General features: G+C 38.2%; 1 protein-coding gene across 4 annotated transcripts in view; it reads right to left on the bottom strand.

Moving 5' to 3' along the window:
* YAF2 (YY1 associated factor 2) overlaps positions 1-12,957 on the bottom strand; it is a 76,898-nt gene extending 63,941 nt beyond the window's left edge. The window contains exons 1-3 of one of the 4 annotated variants that reach the window (XM_059185635.1): positions 12,797-12,957; positions 12,252-12,377; positions 10,122-10,505 (exon numbers count right to left, since the gene is read on the bottom strand). In XM_059185635.1, the coding sequence (XP_059041618.1) occupies positions 10,304-10,505; positions 12,252-12,377; positions 12,797-12,822 (354 nt within the window). In that variant the 5' untranslated portion in view covers positions 12,823-12,957 and the 3' untranslated portion in view covers positions 10,122-10,303. Of the gene's footprint in view, positions 1-10,121; positions 10,506-12,251; positions 12,378-12,796 lie in introns of those variants that run through there. The other 3 variants (XM_059185633.1, XM_059185632.1, XM_059185634.1) reach the window with 3 other exon arrangements.
* Positions 12,958-17,681: the final 4,724 nt, after the last annotated feature.

Below are 17,681 nucleotides of genomic sequence, written 5' to 3'. Positions count from 1 at the left end.
TTGATCGTCCCTAGTGCATCCTATGAAGTATGACAGTGTGCAGAAGAACCCTGATCAGACTACAAAACATGTAAAAATGAAGTGCTTTAACTCATGTCTAAAAATTGCCAGTGGACTGCACAAACTTTTTATTATTCACATACATTCATATACATACATGTAGTCAAATTGGTTATTAATTATACTATTAATGACTTTTATTTTGTCGCCATAAAAGACGGAAATTACATTCATAGGGATTTTTCTTCTAAGTAATACTATGATATCAAAGAAGTCAGGATACACTGCAAAAAAAGTGTTACTATAAAAAACACCAAAATGAAGTTTGTTAACATTTGCACTTCAAAAATACTCATTATTTTTGGGGCTGTCATTTTGTTCTTCATTTCCTATACTGCTAGCCCAGTTTTAAGATAAATTCTTATATTTGTTATACGAAGAAGGATTAATGTTAGAAAGTATCAAGACATACAGCACTAGATCTCGGTATATGAAATCTATAAGAAGAAATCCTTAAGAAGTTACTTGCTAACAAATTTAAATGTTACCACAGCAAGGTGATTAAAAACGACTAGAAATCCAAATATCTGAATCTGACATTAACAAGCTATTGACTTTTAAACAGTTACAATCTTTCCAGGCCGGTTTTCTTACCTGCCAAGAGGATACTAGGCTAGAGCCATGAGTTTGAACAAACAGAAAAGACCTCACCCAGCAAATTGCTATGCTTCACCTGGCAGTTCTCAGTATAGCAACAAGAAATCCTCTAAACTGAGCTCAAAATTCCAATCAGGAAGGATCTGCAAACAATGGTGGCCTCAACCTATTTCAAAAGTTTTAATACCAACATTTTTACCCCAAACCCCTCAAGATCTTTCCTCTGAAGACAATCTTCTCCCTCTACTACTACGGTTTCAAGTTATAAAAACTAGCCTGTCTCAGGAAATGACTAAACAGCATGGAAGCTCTTGAAAGGTTTCTTCCAGCTCTAAAATTCTCAGGAATTCTGTAATTTCCCATAATTAACAATATTGCAAAATGGAGTGCCTACTGAATCTTCTAGATATTATCATAGATCATGTAACGGAAGTCAGAGATTTTAACAACCATGAAAGCCAATAAACAAAACATGGTCAGTATTCAGTAAATACTCGTTAAATAATTTTTAAAATCACAAGGACATATTTTACGTATTTGCAATACCACTAAAATTTCAAGCTATGAAAGATGATTTTTTAAGGAAAATGAAAATGTGTATTTTTAAAAAAAACCTGTTTCATTAAATCTTGAATGAAAACTTAATACTCTACAAAATGCTAATCTTTCCATGGTATATATACACAATGGAATACTATGCAGCCATCAAAAGAAATGAAATCTTGCCATTTGTGACAACGTGAATGGAACTAGAGGGTATCATGCTTAGCGAAATAAGTCAATCGGAGAAAGACAACTATCATATGATCTCCCTGATATGAGGAAGTGGTGATGCAACATGGGCGTGGTTAAGGGGGTAGGAGAAGAATAAATGAAACAAGATGGGATTGGGAGGGAGACAAACCATAAGTGACTCCTAATCTCACAAAACAAACTGAGGGCTGCTGGGGGGAGGGGTGTTGAGAGAGGGGGGTAGGGTTATGGACATTGGGGAAGGTATGTGCTATGGTGAGTTCTGTGAAGTGTGTAAACCTGGCGATTCACAGACCTGTACTCTGGGGATAAAAATATATGTTTATAAAAAATTTAAAAAAAAAAGAACAAAAAAAATGCTAATCTTTCTACCAAAATATGCTGGTCCTCTAATATCTTAAAGAAAATAATAAGCAACGAAGTCTTTCACTCAAATAGAGTTTTATACATCTCTTTATGAAAGACAAAAGGATTAAAAAGATCAACTAGTAGTCAATCTTCATTTCACTCTAGGCTCTAACACAATTTGTGATTTGATGACCATCTTCCTCTCCTCCACATAAGGTGATCTGATCAGCAAATGGAAGGATATGTAGGAAAACATTCTGAACACAGAAAATCACCACCTGAATAAATAATGTAAAGATATTGCTTTCACTTAATTCCTACCCTCCAGAAACCACCAATAACAAAATTAATTTTACAGCAATACATTATAAATATTCTTTCAAATATATACCTTAATAGTAATGGCTACCATTTAGTGAGCCAATCTAATGAAGGCTTTTTAGAAATTAACTCATTTCATTTTCTCAACAATGCTTTAAAACAAAACAAAACAACTGAGTAGCACACTGAAAATCACTGCCATAAATATAATCAGTAAGATAGCTGGGAAAGATGTTAAATTCAGTTCCATTATAAAATTATTCTATTCTCAAAAAAGATGGTTTCTGGGATTATTAACTATTCAATATCTATACATACAACAATCTATACCATCCTACGTAAATTTGTTACAGGCAAATAATTTTAGTTCTCTGAAATCTTACTTCAATTATATGACAATTATCACCTTAAAAACAGCAGTTCCTTTTAAAAATATTCATATTTATATACACATAAACCTATACAGGAAGAAAAAAGAGGGTTTTACCTAATAGTGACATGGCAGTTTCATTTGGCTTAAATTTCTTACGAGAAAGCTAACTGATCAAACTAGAAATTGGCCATGATGTTAAAACACACTTAACCAAAAGGGCTTGACTCATAATGACTACAGCAATAACTGATTTCCTTCTTTTTTTTTTTTTTTAAGATTTTATTTATTTATTTATTTGACAGACAGAGATCACAAGTAGGCAGAGAGGCAGGCAGAGAGAGGAGGAAGCAGGCTCCCCGCTGAGCCGAGAGCCCAACACGGGGCTCAATCCCAGGACCCCTGGATCATGATCTGAGCCGAAGGCAGAGGCTTTAACCCACTGAGCCACCCAGGCACTCCAACTGATTTCCTTCTTAACTTGAGCACAGGACTTCTCCAAAAACTAGGACTATGTTGGAAAATTAATTCTAAATTCCTTCTTCTTTTTACTCATTACCAAATACCATTTATCTATTTTTCCTAGAATTCAAACTCTCTTGAGTATGGAACTGGGTCTCATCCACGATTCTACAGTCCTAGCATAATTCCTGGCATATGGTATGTTTTCATGAGGCTTGGGCAGAATTCTAGAATTTTGCTCATGACCATTTACTTCTGATAATTCATACATGTATACAAGAGAGTTCTTTTTCCAAATGACTTACACAACCTGCATAAGAATTACTTCTTCAAAGCTTATATATTTAAAAAAGTTACAATTTTTCCTTTCTAGTATGTATACTCCTCTCTCAACGAACTTTTCCTGAACACCTATTATTTCCCAGGTACTTTGTCAAGTATCTTTGAAAAAGGTAACAAAAAGCTCATAGTTCCCTTAAACTCATCAAGAGAGTAAATGCATACATGTAGCACAACTCTAATGTGCTAAATGATAAGACGATAAGCATCACAAACTGAGGTACTATTCAGATTCTAAAATGAGAATACGGCTACTCTCACAACTTTAACCAAAGAGCCACCCTCCTCTCTCTGGATAATTCGTCCTCTTAGAATATTCAGCTTCATGAGAAAGACAAAAATCAAGCCTAAATTTATAAAGAAATGCTAAAGCTTGATGAAGATCACAATCAGAGGTACATATAATGTATCCTTTGCACAAAAGATAAAGGAAGGCATGTTTTGGTTGGGTCAAAGAGAACAGAGACATAAACTACATTTTGAAGAATAAGCAGTTACCTCAGTAGGCAAAACGGTAACAGAACTGTAAAAAATATCAGCAAGTAATCCTGTTAGTCTGACTCTGGACAACTAGAAATAGTAAAGAAGCACAAGATGAGGGAAAATTCCATTACTTCTTTAATGTCTGCCTAATTTCTACAGTTGTATAGGTGTCTGCTATTTTATATAATTGATTCATCTTTAAAAGTAACAAGTTCATAAGTAAAAGATTATCTCAATCATAAAAAGTAAAAATTAGTTCCATTTTAACTATAATTAAATTTAATTTGTTTGTTAACTTAAAACTGTAAATTCATCAAATGCAAAATCTGAATTCTAAACTATTTTTCAATTAAACAATCTCAAATATCACAAATCTATGTTTGGCATATTCTAGTTTGGACAAGCCCTCAATATCAACTATCTAACTTTTAAAAGCCCCCAGCAGAAAATCTAAAATTTAGTCAAGGAATAAAATATATTTCATAATATAGTGTACTCTTTCATGACTTTAGTACTTTACTTCAGTCAAGAAATACTTCCCATTTTTAGCCATGCTACGCAAATTTCAAAAATCTGAACAAGACCTATATAAGTGTTGTGAGGTAAGAATAATAAGCAACTTTCTAAAATTATACCATAAAAATGCTAAGGTATTCATGCACATTATCATCCTTGAAATATGAAACTAATATATTGTTATATGTTAAATTAAAAATGGTAAAGTTAAAAATGTTTCAGAATTGAGATGCAAATTATTATTTTTTTACTTGCACACATACATGTTTTTTAAGTATATGACAAGAATATAGTAACAGAAAAAAGTACATAAAAGAGATGCAATAGTTCTTTATGTTAATTCTTCAAAATAACCACATATTGTATTATAACATTACTATATTATAAAAATACTATTTCCATGTTTAAAGACAAAAGATATGAAGATTCAGGGTCACTCATCTCAGTTACTAGTCTACTGTAAACACTTGCTTTGAACGAAATAATAGCAACAAAATACAAGACAAAAATGTGAAATATTTTTAAAAAGTAATGCTAAAATATATACCTACAAATTATAAACAAAATAGTCTGATAACATTTACACAGTCCTAAAAGTTATTGGGGGGTGCCTGTGTGGCTTAGTCAGAAGAAGGTGTGACTCTTGATCCCAGGGTCCTGAGTTCAAGCCCCACGCTGGGTATAGAGATTACTCAAAATAAATAAATAAACTTTAAAAAAAAAAGTTATTGGAAAAGCAATGCTAGGTGTCAAATAGCAAGAATAAAATTTAAAGGAACGTTGGCTGAAAAAGTTTAAGTGCCTATAATATTCCAACTACTTTTCTAGCTTCTGAGGATACCAAAGAGGGTAAGACTGCCCAGAAAGGCAGATAAACATCTAGATGATACTACTACAACATGGTGATTCTCTAGGAATAATTACATATACATTTACATAGACTGAATCAATAAAAGAGTTGGGGTGAGGAGGCTATAACCCAAAAAAATTTCAGAAGGGCCATTTGATGAAAACACTTCAGTGCTGATCGAGCATTAGATTGGTTGGGATTTGCAGCAGGAAACAAAGGTAGGAAGACAGTTCAGAGATAAATAATATAGCTTTGAATACCACCCTCAGGATCTCAACCTTTAGTCAATGAAGAGATCTTTATTCACTGGAGAGATGTCTCTCACTTTTTTTTTTTTTTTTAAATAAAGGGACCTGCATAGTCACATAGTTTCAAAAAACATACTGAAGATAATGTTAGCAGCATTGTGGAGAAGAGACCAATTTGTCATAATTCATGAGAGAAATGACATAGGCTTCTAAACTACAGCAACATAAACTAGAAAAAGGAGATATAAGAGACAATCCAAAGACAGGGCATGGGAGATGATAAATTAGAATCAAAGTTGAGACAATGACAGTTTCTGGCTTAGATGCCAGAAAGTTTATGCCACGTACAAAGTGAAGTATATAGAGAAGAAGCCAGCTTTCAGTGTGTAGAAATTGATTTCAGAGATATACAAGGAAAACTAGGAATAAGTTGTGTTAGAGACATCAAAAAGGGAGAATTTCAATTAAAAAAAAAAAAAAAAAGGCTACCAACATCAAATACTATGGAGGTGACATGGAAAGAAGAGTGAGATAGGCCACTGAGTTTAAGAAGTAGGTCACTAGGTTATCAGGGAGATCTTACTCAACAAAGGATAAATGAAAGGAAAAGAATCTCTGCTGAAAAAAATCTGTTGGACTGTAGAAACCTAAGCTAGCAAGCCCTACACCAGCAGTTCATAAACTTTTTGGTCTCAGGCTCTCTGTACAACTCTCAAAGTTAAAAAAGCTTTTGTTTATGTAAGCCTTATCTAGCAAGAAATAAATTACTATATTAGAAATAAAAACAACTAAAACTTTAATATATAGTAGTTCATTAAAAAATAAAAAACACATTTTAATATAAATATTTTTATTTTAAAAACCTGTATTTTCCAAAACAATAGTAATTCTGTGTGAAGAGTAGTACTCGCATACTTTTGCAAACCTCTAATATCTGGCTTAACAGAAGACATCTGGAATGTCATATCTACTTCTGCATTCAATTTGTTGTAGTAGGTTGGTTCAGTTCAAGAATATGAAGGAAATGTGGACTCCTACAAGTAGGTAGTTGAATAGGGAGGAGTATTTTAATAGCCTATTTCTGAAAACACACAAGTAGTTATTTCTCAAAGGTTAATTGCAATGTGACATGTAAAACCACAACAACAAACTTTTCATGGTAGACCCTTAAAATCTATTCGTTATTTTGTACTTTAAATGGATTATCTAGCATGGTTTTGTAACATCATACATTATTAGAAAATACTGGTTCACGGAGTTATGCAAATCTTCCAAATATCAACAAATTTCATGATAAGTTATCATATTACGTTCATTGGTATCACCACCTACTTTATCTTTAAAATACTAGGAACTATCACAGTTACACATTTTCAAAAACTCTAGTTTTCACTTGAAAGTTCAATTTTTATCATTGGAAACAAATACTATCTATTGTTTTCCTCGACGTGACAGATTCACTATGTTCATTTTCAGGAAAATATCGGCTATGTACCTGAGTCTGAATTCCCATAGTTTGCCAGGCATTCCTTCAAGTAAAAATGGTGTTCTATGAAAAAAGCAGCTAATTCCTCTTGCAACTCAAACAAGTACACAAATGCTTTCCCTTGAATCAACCACTATATTCTGGTATGCAACAGAAGTACTTTACTTGTAACTTCCCAGTTCATCAAACAATATTAAAAAAGACATGAAACTTCCTAAAATTAGTAACTTTTACTGCTTCATAAACAGAATACATTCTTAAGTGAAACTAGTGTTATTTTTACTTCACATGCATAGTGGTGAAGATAATGATAAATAAGATAGCGATTTGTTACCACTGCTTTCATTCATGCTAAGGGCCCAGCAGTTTTACCCACCCTTGCCTTTGTACTACCATTGCAGTGTTGACACAGGAAAAAAGGCAAGTAACATTTTAACATGATTATGAAAACAGTTCAGACCTTACAGACTTCCTTAAATGGGTTTCAGGGATCCCCAGGGTTCCTCAGATCACACTTTTTGAAAACCATTAATCCAACTGCTAATCAATTTGGGAATTTCTCTGTAAATAATGAATTCCTGGGTGCCTGGATGGGTCAGCGTTAAGTTAAGGTCATGATCTCAGGGCCTGGGATCAAGTCCCGCATCTGGCTCCCTGCTCAGCTGGAAGCCTGCTTCTCCCTCTTCCATTCCCTCTGCTTTTGTTGCCTCTCTCACTGTAAAGTAATAAAATCTTAAAAAAAAAAAAAAAAAAAAAAAGAATTCCTGTGATTACTCTAACCCAAGATAGAAAGAGAAAAACCAACCAACCAAGCGCCTAGAATAAAGAATCTCTAAACAACAGCTGTGTAGTAGCTGGAAAGTCTCCTCAGACAGATAAGGAAGATTGGGGAACTCTGCATTTCTGAAAAACAAACGGACCTAGATGGCCCTCGATTTTTTTCTCCCATTCCTACATCAAGAGTAGGAGAATCTGCAGGAAACCTCAAATTAGAAGACAAAAAGCAACTATGATAACAATAATACTGAAAAGATTTTTTATCAAATAGTTGGGTTTTTTTTTTTTTTAGATTTCTTCAAAATGTAAATCTTAAAACAATTTACTTCCATTTTACAGAAGCTGAAATAAGGTACCTTTTTACCAACAGTCAGATCCTAAATATTACTGTGTTCAGTTACAAATATGATTTTAAAAAATTTTTGACGTATTTTTTAAAGATTTTATTTACTCATGTGTGCACTCGCACACAAGCAGGCTCCCTGCCAAACAGGCAGCCTGATGTGGGGCTCAATCCCAGGACCCTGGAATCACGACCTGAGCAAAAGGCAGATGCCCAGTAGACTGAGCCACCCAGGTGTCCAAATACTACTTTTTTAAAATGAGAAAATCTCAACCTCTTTGACGTATACATGAAGATTTACTAATACTACTGCATGTATGGTATTTGATACTATTCAAGGTATTTCTGAAAAATCATAAAATTTTACAAAGGAAACAAAGAAACATCTATTTGCTCACCATTGTATGCCCAATACCTAGCTCAACCCTTATATAAACTAAGATGTTCAGTGAACACTGCTGAACGTTGAAGTAGTTGAAATGGTTAAGAACACAGGTGGCCTTTCTTCCAAGTGAAATCTTTTTCATTGTTCTCTAAAACAACATCTCTAAAACATCTAAGGGAACTGTTGCAACTTAACTGGAGAAAATAAACATTACCTGTTATACTTTAAATTACACCTGAAAAGCCCACTATAGACTAGGTGTTTTATATATTCTCACTGAGATCACATTTCAAAATCAAAAATTTGCTTCATCATTCTCATTTTTAAATTATCTGCCACCTGTAATTTCCATACCTATAAGAAGTGGCAGTTAAGACACCATTTTAACTCAATCACTATACATTGATTATACTACCCTTATTCACACTATAGTAAATTTTCTTTGATGATTTAGAATGGTTTTTAATTTCCTAACATTTCTGAGGTTTATATGTGAGACATTTCTTTCTATATAAAAACTTGAGATAAAAAGATGAAGGAGGCTGTATAGTACCTTTGATAGTAATTTGTCACCGTAGCTTTTTCTTTTTTATTTTTATTTTTATTTTTATTTTTTTTTGAGAGAAATCACAAGTAGGCAGAGAGGCAGGCAGAGAGAGAGAGGAGGAAGCAGGCTCCCCGCTGAGCAGAGAGCCTGATGCGGGACTCGATCCCAGGACCCTGAGATCATGACCTGAGCCGAAGGCAGCGGCTTAACCCACTGAGCCACCCAGGCGCCCAGCTTTTTCTTTTTTAAATGTTTCCTGTCAGTATGACATTTATCATTGCTTCCCTCAAAAGAGCACAAAGTAGAAAACTTCAGGTACTTGAACTATCTAGTTATTTAGATTCTGGATAAAAAAAGAGATTAATCAAATTTAAACTACTTAAGGCCAGCAAGCACAAACTGAAATTTAATCATAGAAATGGCATTAATTTAAAGAATATAACTGATCAATTTAGAAACTGAAGCTACTTCAAATCATGTTTTATTTTAAAATGCTACTATGAATATGACCTCATTTCACTGCATAATTATTCTGCAGAAAATCATGACCTACCAAGGATATAGCCAAAAAAAAAAGGGGGGGGGGTGCCTTCTGTTGGAATACAAAGGATTTGAACTCAATATTCCTTAAAGACAAAACTGTTAGTAGACTTTGGAAGGAAATCGTGGGCTCCATCTTCTCTGGAGATTTAAAAAGAAAAGACGTTTCAAATGTCTGGAATGGCTGAGACTTGGCCTCACATGTGGCGACTTCCAGACAAAATCAGTTCAAAGGTCAGTGTGACCCAAGCAATTCAAGTCCCTTAGGTCAGTCACACAAACAAGTCATTAGCAAACTACATCTCCTGCTCAGCCGCTATCCAGGCCCTGCTTTGAGAATCACCAACCTTACACATGAAATTACCCTAACTGCTAATTAACACGTCAGTTGTATAGAATTATTTCTTCCAGCTCCTAAAACTTTTGCTTCTCACTAGTGTTCTGTAATCCTGTTTTTCTAACATTACCAGAGAGGGAAATATTTTGTGGTGAAGTCAATCTGTCCTATTAACAATGCCTTGTTCCCATATTCTATCCAAACATGGATTCCACTCTGAATTGCAGAAACAGTGGCAGGAAAATAACAGATAACACAGAAATTAGAGCTCTTAGGTTTAACTTAGGGCCAAAAATCAAAAGAGAAGAGACAATTCAGAGAGAAGAAGGAAGAAGCTAAGAGGGTCGTACTGTAGAACACTTACTTTTAGGAACAGAGTGTCCCTTAGACTTCTGGTGAGTTGCCCAGAGCCTCTTCAGTTTCAATCCAAATGACAATGCTTCTCTGAGTCCTCCTCAAGTAATGTTTCCACCACTAAAAATTGGATCTACAAGAGCTCAGATGTACTGGTAAAAAAATATCAGGGGCCCCAATGTGGGCCTCAAGCCTCTTTTAAACTAGGCCCACTTCTCTGTCCTGGGCCAACTCCCCTGTGCACTCTATTCCTTCTTCTTCCAGGTGCCAGGTATTCAGCCTGTTTCTTCTCTTCTGAGCTGCCACCACCTACTCTATTTCTTAGGGTTCCTCTAACCCCAAGACTGGCTGTGGAGTAGGACAACAGCTTCCCCCCTTCCTTGCTGTCCCTGCAAATAAACATATAGGCTCTTCTAGTTTCAGTATTTTTTCTAATGGCTACAAGAAAATAGAGAGGGAACAACAAAAAGCAACAACATCGTACCAGAGATTAAGATGTAATAATTATCTCCACTTTAAAGTTCCTGCCTCCAAAAACCATTTTCTAAAAATTGTTGGAGTGTTTTAAGAAGTACAAAGTACTAACACAGATATACAAACATATTCTCAACCAAATCCAACCTTATATAAAGATATACTCCACTTTTCAGAACACTTAAATCACGGGTCCAAAAATAGTTGCCACACTCACTTCAGCAAATAAGTGCTTTTCTTTCTTTTTAGAATGGTCTATTATATTCCCTTGGATTTAGAAGATGTCTTAAATTCTGCTTCTTAAAGGATATCATGAAAAATGCTCAATACATTTTATCCAAAGTAAACAAAAATTAATGTAAAAAAAGCATATTATGATCCACAAAAATGTATGTCAAAAGCAGCTAGCTTAACTAAAATCTTAAAATTTGAATTATTGCCAGTCACTTTTCTCTACATTTTAAAATTTTAATAAATTGTTATAAATGGTGTTTAAAAATCTGGATATCTCATTTTTAGAAATCTAACTTCTACAGAATATATAAATCTCATGTCAATATTGAGTAGCCCTTTTTTAAAAGCAACAGTATATCACATCAGTATAGGTACAGTATTGTGAGAGCATAGTTTCTAACAGACTTTCTAATATCAAAATACATTATATCTAAATATTAGGCTATACATATGACTTTCATATCAGATTGGAGGTGGGAGGACAGAAATGGATGAACTGGTTGTTTTAAATAAACTGAATAAATTTTAAAAATAAAACTTAACCCCCCCCCCCAAAATATGTATTAGGCTATAAATCACATGATTATAACAAATTAAAGGCTACTTTCCTATAAAGGCAAAGGAACCCTGTAACCAAGTGTTGGCAGATCAAGAATGTCAGACTTTGAATTTCCTGTATGATTTTCTTTATCCACTTAATTCACTTAAGTGGTTTTTAAAAAAGACTGAGCTATTATAACATAAGCCTACAATAAAATACTGAAAATAGGCAGAGATCATTTCATCTCATTTGTATAGTCTAATAGATTGCCATTTAATCAAACTAAAAATATTCAGATACTTTCAGTGAAAATGTATCCCTGTGACTGGGCTCACCTCCAACTATTTATAAAATCTTAGAAAATAAGAATAAAAGTACTAACCAAAATCCTGATCTGACCCTTCCAGACGTCTATATTTTAAAAAAGGAAGCTGAACCTATTGTATATTCTATAATCAGATACTTTTTATTTTTTTGAAGAACGAAATTAAATTACATCTTCTGCTTCCACAGAGGATTTCATGGTTTTTCTTTGATTCCTACACACTAACACAACAATGCAGCCCACATTATTATACCCGGAATGGGGGGGGGGGGGGCCATTATACCCAGCAGTACGAATTAAATCGCAGTAGCTAATGCCTCTCTTAAATAATTTATTCTCTCTTGGCAGCAAATAACGTTACGGCCTCTTCAATGACCCCTCACCGCAAACCATCGCTCGGGTCGCGATCAATCCGACCCAGTTCCTATCGCGGCCACCACCTCGGTCTCGCCTCCTCCCGCCGGGTCTGCGAGTGTCACGCGAGGGGGCGGCAGCCGCAGGGGCGTCCTCTGCGCCGCGACCCGGGCGGCCGGCGGCGCGCGGGGCAGGCCCGGGACTCACCGGGTGGAGGTGCCCTTCCGCACATCGCACATCATGCACTTGAAGGCCTCGGCGCTGTTCCGGAAGGTGCAGACGCTACAGTCCCAGTAACCCTCATCCGAGGACGGCTTCGGCTGCCGCTTCGGCCTGCAGGACACAACCCGGACACGACGCGGCGCGGGGTCACCAGCAGGCCGCGCCCGGCGCCCGGGCCCTGCGGCCGCCCCCGCCCCGCCCCAATTCCGCGACCCCCGCCCCGCGGGCCCCCGGCGCACCGCGCTCCGGCTCGGAGTGGGAGGGAAGTCAGGAAGGGGGAGGGCGCGGGCGCGGCCGCAACCGCCGCCGCTCTGACACCCGGGGCTGCCGCTCCGGCCGCCGCCATCGCGGCTCCATTGTGGGGCGGCCGGCGCCGGCTCCTCACGCGGCAGCGCTAGCGCAGCAGCGGCGCCGGCGCCGCCCCCGTTCTGGCCCCGCTGCCCGGGCGGCAAGCGAGACGGCCGCCCGAAGCTCGGCGCGAGGGCCCCGCCGCCTGCACAGTCCGGGCCCGGGGGCCCGGGCGCTGTTACCTGGTCGGGCTCTTCTTGTCTCCCATGGCTTGGCTACAAACGCACGCCGAGAGTCGCCGCCGCGGCCGCTCTGTTTGTCAATAAGGAGGATAATAAGCCGGGCGGAAGCGGGCGGGGGAGGAGGGAGGAGGGGGCGGGGAAGGCCGCACCGCCGAGCTCGGGAGCCGCCGCCGGATCCCACGCAGCCTCCAGCTGTCGGGGAAACTCCTGCCTGGGCGCACGTGACCCGCGCCGGCCAACCAGCGGCGGCGCCGGAGACTTCAAACGCGGCCAGCGCGGCCCAGCACCCGCGGCGAGTTCGCGGGCGGACGGTGTGGGGGTGGCCGCTGCAGCCTCTCCGCCCGGTTCTCCGCGCTGCCCCACCGCCTCCCGGGCTGGCGGGAGTGCCCATCCGCTCCCGAGCCCCTCTGGCGGAGGATGCTCAATCATCCCGCGGGAAGTGTGCTCCCAGGTGGGGCCGGCGATCGGAGGTCAGCCGGGCTCGGGAGGAGTGCCCGGCCGCGGTCTCCAGGTAGAACCGCTTTCCCGGCCTCGGGGGTCGGGGGTCCTTGGCTCCGCAGACTCAGCCCGAGGGATACCTGGGGGAAGGCGGGAACCAATATTGAGCGCCATTGCTAGGTGCCTTAAAATACTGATTTTATACGCAAATCCCTACCGAGAAGGTATTGTCGCCCTTAATTTAGAGGAAACGAAACCGAGACTCAAGAGGTTAGGTAACTTCTGCATTATATAACTAGAAGATGGCAAAGCCAGGAATTTAACCTTGGTTTTAATTCCAAATGCACTCTTTTGCACACCCCCCCGCAAAGTACTCTATAGTGCTGCTTAAAAACACACACACACAAAAACTCATAAGCCCCCCCTTTTTTTAAAATAACGAGTTTACATATTCCCTGAATGCTATCTGTTGACTAAGAAAAGAACACTTATCTCCCAAGTCTTATTACCTCAATGTACCAGATGCCTCATCTCATAATAGACTCTGGCAATAACTTTCTAAAGGGTCCCAGAAGCTCCACCCACCCCCAACCCCAATCCATTCGGTAATATACAACCAGATTAAAAATAAAATACTGACACCAGGCTACCACTCTGATCCGGTATCTTGCTAAGGCTCTCAGACACCATAGCTTGGCAATCAAGGATCCCACTTTATCCCTACCTCCCTATCAGACTCCCCATCAGAAAAGCTGCCTCCTGGCAAACAGAGCAGATGAAACTCATGTATTCCTTTCCCGAAACTCTTCCTTCACCCACATGGCTGGTTTCTGCATAAAATATTTTCCTCTACTCTCAGCTTGTAGTGCTTCTACCCATATTCCTAGTTTCACAGCAAGTCCAAATTTCTGTAAAATAGTGATCTTAAAAACTGAAATAATCTTTTTTTAAAGATTTTTATTTATTTGATAGAGATCACAAGTAGGCAGAGAGAGAGGGAAGCAGGCTCCCTGCTGAGCAGAGAGCCCCATGTGGGGCTCCATTCCAGGACCCTGAGATCATGACCTGAGCGGAAGGCAGAGATTAACCCACCCAGGCGCCCCAAAACTGAAAGAATCTTAAAGCACTATAAAGGAACTAGTAGAGTCAGAATTCCCAGGGTCTCAGCCTCTTCACTGATGGACCTTGGAAACTGTGCTTAAGCCCTGTAATTCTCAAAGTCTTCATCTGCAAAATGGTATCTGTAATTATTATGAGGTTGTGTGATTAATAATAGAATAGCTAAAGTTTTTTAGCCTTATATGCCAGGTGCTTTGTAAATCTCTTCACACGAATGCCTTACGTCTAAAGGACTCCAGGTATTACGCAAATATTCTCACCAACTTGCCTGTCCTTTAATTTAAAAGACAAGAAATTTAGGGGCCAGGTTAAATGGTTTTTCTTTAATGAAAAGGCCAGGATTGGAGCTCAGATATCTTATTTGTCTTTTACTAAACCATTGTTTCTGATTAACTAAATCACCCCAATTTACAGGGGTGTCTGAACTCACTGCACCATCTGTACTATTTCAAAGTGTCACTTAGCCAGACTCCGACCTCAACTTGGAAACTATAAGAAATATGGTTGAGAAAAGCAAACAAGAGGAGATCTATAGGCCTAGTCTTCAATCTTTCAGTAATACAATGGGTAAACTTAGGTAAATCACTTCCAGTTTTCCATCTGTAAAATGAAAGAGTTAAACCTATAACTTTAAGGTCCCTTCCAAGTCATTACCATGTTTTAAAATTCCTCAACCATATGGATAAGGAGACTGGCAGGAATGGTCTACTTGCAAAAGTGATGGCAACAATGTATTTTTAAGTCAAAAGAAAACCAAATGGACACTTTAAAACTCTCCCATGTTGCACTTCACCATTTCACTAGAATACAGCCTCCACCACTGGAAAGTAAACTCCTGAATGACATAATCAAGAGAGGCAGGAGTTTTTATTTTTTTGTCTTTATCACTGCATGTCCAGCCCCTAGAGTAGTCTGACACGTAGTTGGTAGGCAATAAATATTCTGAAAATGAATACATTCACTTGTGTCCCAATTCTTGAGATATGTTTTCACACCAGGATTTATACCTGCTAAGCATATTGTGTGCAGAAGATGGCCAATCGGTGCTGAAATGTACAAAACCCTTTCCAGCTGAACTTTACAACTCTGCAAAATATGGTAGCCCTTTTAGAAGAACTAGGAACCCAGTTTCAGTGGAGTACAAAAGCACGTACCCTTGCACTCCCATGTATTGGTGAGTCTTTTAGAAAAAAACAAACAAACAAACAAAAAAATGAAAACCTTCTTATAGCAGGCTTCCATGAAGAGAGTACTACAGAAGCTACTCCTCCTACTTTACCCCAAAATCATACCTTTTTCCTACAGTGTTTCCTACTACTCTGGAATAGTGGCCAATGCAGAGGATAAAGATCCTTGTCACTAGAGTGACCCTGATTCTTTCCTGTTCAGGTGTCTTGTCAATACTTAATGTATTGACTTTAGACATACAGTTCACTAGGGGGCACTTGTAAAATGACAAAAGCACTTTAACAATAGTTTTAACAATTTAAGAATAAAGTGTTGGGATTTTCTAATTCTTTACTTTTTAAAAATTAAAACAATTCCTAGGTCCTTTATGTAGTAATACTCACTTTCATTCTGATAGGCTTCCTAGAATGCAGAGACTGAAAAAGTTACTGAAAATATATATGGGATCCTATGTACAGGTGAACAGTAATCTACTCTCTTTGAGGTAGATGAAGAGATTGAGAACCCATCTTAGATCAAGAGACTGATTGTGGGATCCCAGAAACCCCAGGCAGTTCTGATTAGCCCTGAGTTTCTAAAAAGAAGGCAAACTCAATAATAAAACCTGTGTATTAAACTTTTCTGTGTAGTTATTTGGTCACAGGAGCTAATATCTGAAGACTTCAATGTGAGGGAAATGGTATAACTGAGGGAGAAATGAGCTACAAATCTTCCCTGACAGAACTAAGAATGAAGGATAAGAATAATTAACTGCAATTGTAAAAACAATCACATTTTAAAGATTGATTTTTTGGTTTTTGTTTAGTTGGTCGGTGTTTCATTTTTGTGAGGCGGAGATACCTTTTCTGATTTTATTCATTATAAAAGTTATGTGTTACCACTCTCTTGGTTTCTAGGTACCAAAATAAAATACCACAGACTGGGTGGTTTTAACGAAAGAAATTTATTTTCTCACAATTCTGGAAGCTACAGTGTGAAATCAGGGTGTCAGCAGTGTTGGTGTCTTCTGAGACCTCTCTCATTGGCTTGTTGATTGCCACAACCTCTCTGTGTGTGTCTTGTGTCCTAATCTCTTCTTATAAGGACAGTCATAGTAGGTTAGGGCCTCCCCTAATGACCTAATTTTATCTTAATTACCTCTTTGAAGGTCCTATATCCAAACGGTCATATACTGAGATACCTAGTATCTCAGTGGATTAGGAATTCCAACTTGAATTTGCAGGGGGCACTGCACAAATTAATCTCATAACAGCAGCATAAAGAGGTCAGCAAAGACTTTTTTTGACTTGACATTTCCAATGTATTCCTACAACATTACTAGCACAGTTTCACAATCCTCATCTGAAAGTCTTAAGGCTGGATATATTTCATTAGTAAGACATTTGGGGATTTCTCAAAAGGCATTATAGGGCGCCTGGGTGGCTCAGTGGGTTAAGCCTCTGCCTTCGGCTCAGGTCATGATCTCAGGATCCTGGGATCGAGGCCCACATGGGCTCTCTGCTCAGTGGGGAGCCTGCTTCTGCCTCTCTGCCTACTTGTGACCTCTCTCTTTCTCTCTCAAATAAATAAATAAAATCTTTTTTTTAAAAAAAAAGGCATTATAGTACAAATACTACATAATTATATAACCTTCCAAGTGGGTTCTCAAATAGTGCCCCATGACCAAATGCATTAATATTTCTGCAAAATATAGAAATATTCACACCACGTGGGAAAATAAAGTCCATAAATCATCTCACCTCAGTGATACTCAGGTTTTACTGCTGAGTGATTACAGATCTTGTAAAATATGAAAATCTTTTCAGTTTTCAGTACTTTTTGGATAAGAGGAGTATGGAAAAAGGATAGTGTATTTGTAAGAACTTGAAGACAAAATAAGATTGCAAAGATTAAGATTAAAAAGTCCACATATTTCTTCCTCCTTCCTTTCTTCCTTCCTTTCTTTTTCTTTCTCTTTTAAGTATACTTTTTAATCCATATCCTCTATTCCTCCACCCACCCCCATTTACCTCCCTTTTGGTAGCCATCAGTTTGTTCTCCATAGTTAAAAGTGTATTTCTTGGTTTATCTCTCTCTTTCTCTCTCTCTCTCTCTCTTTTTTTCTTTGCTTATTTGTTTTGTTTCCTAAATTCCACATATG

The sequence above is a fragment of the Mustela lutreola genome, chromosome 8, assembly GCF_030435805.1.
Source record: "Mustela lutreola isolate mMusLut2 chromosome 8, mMusLut2.pri, whole genome shotgun sequence".
NCBI classification, from domain to species: Eukaryota; Metazoa; Chordata; class Mammalia; order Carnivora; family Mustelidae; genus Mustela; species Mustela lutreola.
This window is presented reverse-complemented; position numbering and strand designations above follow the sequence as displayed.